The 5,505-nt window shown below is 51.9% G+C and overlaps 1 protein-coding gene across 1 annotated transcript; it reads left to right on the forward strand.

Moving 5' to 3' along the window:
* Positions 1 to 253: 253 nt before the first annotated feature.
* Positions 254 to 5,188, forward strand: LOC116960158 (keratin, type II cytoskeletal 3-like). Its single transcript, XM_032986934.2, has 9 exons — positions 254 to 977; positions 1,735 to 1,949; positions 2,150 to 2,210; positions 2,377 to 2,472; positions 2,650 to 2,814; positions 2,943 to 3,068; positions 3,299 to 3,519; positions 3,820 to 3,854; positions 3,951 to 5,188. The coding sequence occupies exons 1-9, from the start codon at positions 342 to 344 to the stop codon at positions 4,328 to 4,330; spliced, it is 1,935 nt and encodes a 644-aa protein (XP_032842825.2). The 5' UTR covers positions 254 to 341; the 3' UTR covers positions 4,331 to 5,188.
* The last annotated feature ends 317 nt before the right edge of the window (positions 5,189 to 5,505 follow it).

Here is a 5,505-nt window from a genome sequence, read left to right on the forward strand (position 1 = left end):
CATAAAGATGTGAGAGTCCACTTAGTCACTGAGACCTGTTTCAATGTTCTTGTTCTTTTATTCACTTCTATATTGCAGGGTGTGTTTCTAGGCAGGCCCAAATATGGTAAAGCTCAACTGAGAATCTGTCAACAACACGATGCTGATGAAAATATTAAACTGGTTTCCACCTTCACGCCCATGCTGTCCCAGCCCACCTCCAGAAGCGGATAAAAGGGAGTGCCTGAAGCTGTGGAGCCAGAGAAGACTGCACACTTCTCTCTGCATTCATCCCTCAGCAGCACAGCTCCGTTGGTCTTTCTACTCTTCTTGATTTTTGACTCTGCTTGGAAGAAACAGCCATGTCTCGGCAGTCTGCCTGCAGAAGCTTTGGAGGCGGGAGTAGAAGGGGCTACAGCTCTTGCTCTGCCATCGGTGGTGGCTTTGGAGGAGGTGGCGGCAGAAGCAGGATCAGTTACAGTTCATACTCCTCATCCAGGGGAGGTGGAGGAGGTGGACATTGTGGAGGTTTTAGCAGCAGAAGCCTCCACAATATGGGTGGCAGCAGAAGAATTACTGTAGGTGGATGCTATGGTGGTGGAGGATATGGAGGAAGAATGGGTGGCTTTGGAGGAGGCTACGGAGGAGGAATGGGTGGCTTTGGCGGAGGAATGAGTGGTGGAGGAATGGGTGGCTTTGGTGGCGGAATGGGTGGCTTTGGTGGAGGAATGGGTGGTGGAGGAATGGGTGGTGGTGGAATGGGTGGTGGAGGAATGGGTGGTGGAGGAATGGGTGGCTTTGGTGGAGGAATGGGAGGTGGAGGAATGGGTGGCTTTGGTGGTCCTGGCTTCCCTGGAGGCATCCAACCGGTGCAAGTTGACCCGACTCTCCTGAGACCAGTCCATGTTGAGATTGACCCTCAAATCCAGCAAGTGAAAAACCAGGAGAAGGAGCAGATTAAGACTCTTAACAATCAGTTTGCCTCCTTTATTGATAAGGTGAGAATTTAGGGTTGTGCTTGTTTGGAGGTGAGATTTTAAACAACCTTTCTGCGGTGTGGAAAGGGAATTTTTTTCTTACCAACAAGTACTGGTTAAAGTTTGCAAGACTGATGCCTGAAAAGCAAGTTATTATTAAGATCTTATTAAGTAATACTGAACAATAGAAAAGGTTTTCATAATAATGGAAGATTAAAGAGAACATCTGCAGGATATTCTGTAGATTCTCTTGCCTAGTCATCTTTTCAGCCTAAATTCTTGTGATTCAGGGTAAAGTCATCATATATTTAGTTAACCTACTGTGTTTTTCTTTTTGATTAAACTTTCTTTTCAAGGAACTCATCATATAAATTCAAGAGCGTTAAATACCTTTCCAACACCCTTGGATTATTTTCATTTCAAACAGAAACCAAAGAAATACAGAATCCCATGTAAGAGAATTTATGTGCAGTTAGCTGGAAAACCCAATTGTTTTCTTGACTTCACTACTGGAAAGATGATAACAATGTCCAAAACTGATGCTATGGAAAATAGGGATGCTGTTTTCTATCTGCAACATCTTTTTGTCCCAAAGTGAGACGTTCAGAATGATTCAAAATTTAATGTTTCTAGCACAATTTAGGAGCTTGAATGTTTGAATGATCCCTAGATGGGCATTTGGGAAATGATTCCCTTGGCCTCTGAAATAAGCAGAAGCTTTGAGTGGTGTGATGTCTCCCTGGGTGAATATCTCACACACCCCTTTGTGGGCTTTCAGGTCCGCTTCCTGGAGCAACAGAACAAGGTCCTCTCCACCAAGTGGGAGCTCCTCCAACAGCAAGGGCCTTCGGGGCCAAGGAAGAACCTCGATGTCATCTTTGAAAACTACATCCAGAACCTGAGGAGGAGGCTAGAGTCTCTCCTGGGACAGAGGGGACAGCTGGAGTCGGAGCTGCAGAACATGCGGCAATACGTGGAGGAGTACAAAACCAAGTAAGTGCAGTGCCAGGTGAAGGAAGGCGTGAGCACCAGGGCAGGAGAGCTAGAGCAGCTTGGAGATTGCCAGACTGCCTGCCCCCTGCTGCGGAGCTCTGCAGAAACGGGACCGAGGTTGCTGTGGAGGGCAGGGGGGCTTCCACTGGTAGACTGATGAGCGGAGCAAGAGAGTCACCTCGTCTTGTCCCCTTCACCAGGTACGAAGAGGAAATCAACAGGCGCACTGCTGCTGAGAACGAGTTTGTGGTGCTCAAGAAGGTGAGTCCCAGAGGCACCAGGAGAAAGGGGACGTGGGGGGACAGGTTGCACAGAGATTGGAAGAGGGCAGCACCAAGACGAGCGGCTTCCAACAGGAGGCATTGGCTGCCAACGGCTCTTGGGGTTGGGCTGAAGCCGTTGTCTATCTGTGGGATCTTTCCTCTAGGACGTGGACTGTGCCTACATGACGAAAGTGGAGTTGGAAGCCAAGGTGGGAGCTCTGACCGATGAAATCAACTTCCTGAGGTGCATCTACGAGGAGGTAAGAGCTCTGCCTTCCCCCGGGCTGGCTGCAGCTGCAGTGTAGCGTGTGGCGGTCAAAGCCGCTGAGGTTGGACGGGGTGTCCATGCGGATTGGGTCTGGAGAGGCTGCTCGGAGCTGCTGCTCTTTGCTCCCCTCCTCGCTGGCCGGTCAGGCTCAGGCACGTCTTGGTTGCAGGAGCTGGCGCAGATGCAGACAATCAGCCGGGACCTGTCCGTGGTGGTGTCCATGGACAACAACCGGCACCTGGACCTGGACAGCATCATCGAGGAGGTCAGGCGCCAGTACGAGCAGATTGCTCAGAACAGCCGGGCCGAAGCTGAGGCTTGGTACCAGAGCCGGGTGAGTTGGGGGGGAGCACCTGGGACAGTCTCTGCTGGTCGTCGGCCCCCTTGTCACAGAGCAGGGGAACCGCCTGAGCTCCTGGTAGGTTGTGTCACTCCGGGCTTGCTCTGTCTCCCTGCCATCAGTATGAAGAGCTGCAGAACACCGCTGGAAGGCACGGGGACAGCCTCCGCCACACCAAGGTAGAGATCCAAGAGTTGACCAGGAATGTCCAGAGGCTGCGGGCTGAGATTGAGAACGTGAAGAAGCAGGTAAGGACTTCTCATCGTCTTGTTGGGTATGGGCATCAGGCCGGGTCACAGCTGAGCTGGGCGGTGTGCTGAGGGTAGTGTGAGGGAAACGTAGTCATTGGAACTGAGGTCTTTTGGAGGAGATTGATGGTTCCTGCTTATTTTTGCATCTGCTTTGTGCCCTGAGGGCTGCTCCAGTGGAGGGGGTGCAGAAGGGAACTGAGAAATGGCTTTTTTTTTTTCTTTCACAGAACCAGCAGTTGCAGTCAGCTATTGCCGAGGCCGAGGAGCGGGGTGAGATGGCCCTCAAGGATGCCAGGATAAAACTGGAAGAGCTGGAATGTGCCCTGAGCAAGGACAAGGAGGAGCTGGCTCGCTTGCTGAAGGAGTACCAGGAGCTGCTGAACATCAAGATTGCGCTGGATGTTGAGATTGCCATGTACAGGAAGCTGCTGGAGGGAGAGGAGAACAGGTACGTCTCTTTCTTTGTAACTATTCCACTAAATTATTGAAAGATTATAGTATGCCTTTGTGAAACATTTGCATGCACTCTGAAGATAAATTCCATATCACTTGTGCTCTAATTCTTAGCCTTAAATATGTTTTCCATATTTCTTATAAGAAACTTAAGCTCAAGGTTTTAATTTGTTTTAAAGAATACTTGGGAAATTTAGAAAGAATAGGGAATACATACCTTTTTAAAAAAGGGGAAATTGTCAGCTGAAGAAATATGGACTTCCCCAGGAATAACCAGTCCTGTTCTCCCTCACAGGCTGTGCAATGATGGCATGTCCAACGTCAACGTCTGTAAGTATCTGCATTTGTTTCCTTAAGAAGTAGTAGCACACCGTGTCTTTTTGGAGATACAGACTGACGGTGGACAACACTATGCTTCTTTTCCAGCTGTGGTAGGCAGAAGCACCATCTCTGGAGGCAGAGGAGGCATGGGAGGAGGCTTCGGAGGAGGCAGCGGTGGCATGGGAGGAGGCTTCGGAGGAGGCAGCGGTGGCATGGGAGGAGGCTTCGGAGGAGGCAGCGGCATGGGAGGAGGCTTCGGAGGAGGCAGCGGCATGGGAGGAGGAATGGGAGGAGGCGTATGTGGAGTAGGAGGCAGCTTTGGAGGAGGAAGCATGGGCGGCAGCTGTGGAATGGGAGGAGGAGTGTACGGCGGTGGCTTCTCTTCTGGAAGTGGAAGGATGTGCGGCTCTGGAGGTGGGGGATCGTCCTCCGTACGGAGATGTGTCACAACCACCTCCGTCAAATCTTCAGGAGTGAGATTCTGAGCCCCAAAGCCAGATTGAAAAAGGAAAGAAGCATCTCCCATCTTCTCCCGGCAGCAGCCCAGCCTCCTTAAATCCAGCTCCGGCATCCTGCGATGAAACGAACTGTGTCCCTCACGGCCCACCACAACCCAGCTCAGCTGCCTGGCTTGGTCCCATCCAGGGAGCGTCGTGGCAGTGCCATGTCCCACCAAGAGCTCTGGCGAGCTGCTTGTTCGCTCCAAGCCCAGAGATGAAATAACCACCTGAGCAAAGAGAAGTCTCACCTGTGGATACCCAGCACGGAGAGCTGATTTACAGGAGGGGAGCGCTCTGCCTTTCTTGCTGTGTTGTACATTTCTGGCTGCCTCGTGGCAAATGTGTATAAAACCCCTCTTTCTTCCTCTGTCCTCGTGTTCCTCCCTTGATGGCCGTGTCCCTGGGGTGCTTCTGCATGCAGTACATCCCGCTGCTTCCATTCACTAGCCTTTGGGGTCAGGGTAGATGTGGGGCAAGTGGGACTCGTCCCTTGGCAGAGCCGAGGAGGGAGCATCTTCTCGGCAGGTGCCCAGAGGGATTAAGTGCCCCAGGGTGAAGCACCTGGGCGGCATTGCTCACCTGGTAGCCCCAGGTGCGGTGTAAACGGGAGCTCTCTCTGGAGTGGTGGCTTCCCGTTCCACTTGTCCTTGCTCTCCGTGACACCTGGTAACACCTCACACACATGTGGACTTTTTCTAAGGAGAGCAAAGCTTGCTCTTCACCGCCAGGCCCCCTGTGACATGGCACGGGATGTACTGTCCCCACCTCCCTTCCTCTTCTGTTTGTGGTATGCCCTACTTCCTTGGGATGTTGCCATTCTCAATAAATTGCAGAGAACATTCACGATGTCTTTGTGTCGCTGCTTGGGGAGTCACTTCTAGGCAAGGTGTTTTTTTCTGTTGGGGAAGCGACTTGGTGGGAAGGTGTGGGTTGTTCGTCTGTTCAACGCGTCGTAACCGTGCTTTGGGGGAGCTGGATGGGTGTGTGGAGAGAGCCAGGCGGGTGTCCCAGCGTGAGTGATGCCTCCTGACTCTTACCAGCCATTGCAGTGCCTGAGAGCCCAAGCCCATACCTAGAACGGTCGGGTTCTGGGTGCTCCAGTAAAGCGATGTGCAGTAAATGTGAGCAGATAGGAGCACTGGGAGCCCAAGCTGGACGTC

Source organism: Tyto alba, unplaced genomic scaffold (assembly GCF_018691265.1).
Source record: "Tyto alba isolate M040663 unplaced genomic scaffold, T.alba_DEE_v4.0 Super-Scaffold_23, whole genome shotgun sequence".
NCBI lineage: Eukaryota > Metazoa > Chordata > Aves > Strigiformes > Tytonidae > Tyto > Tyto alba.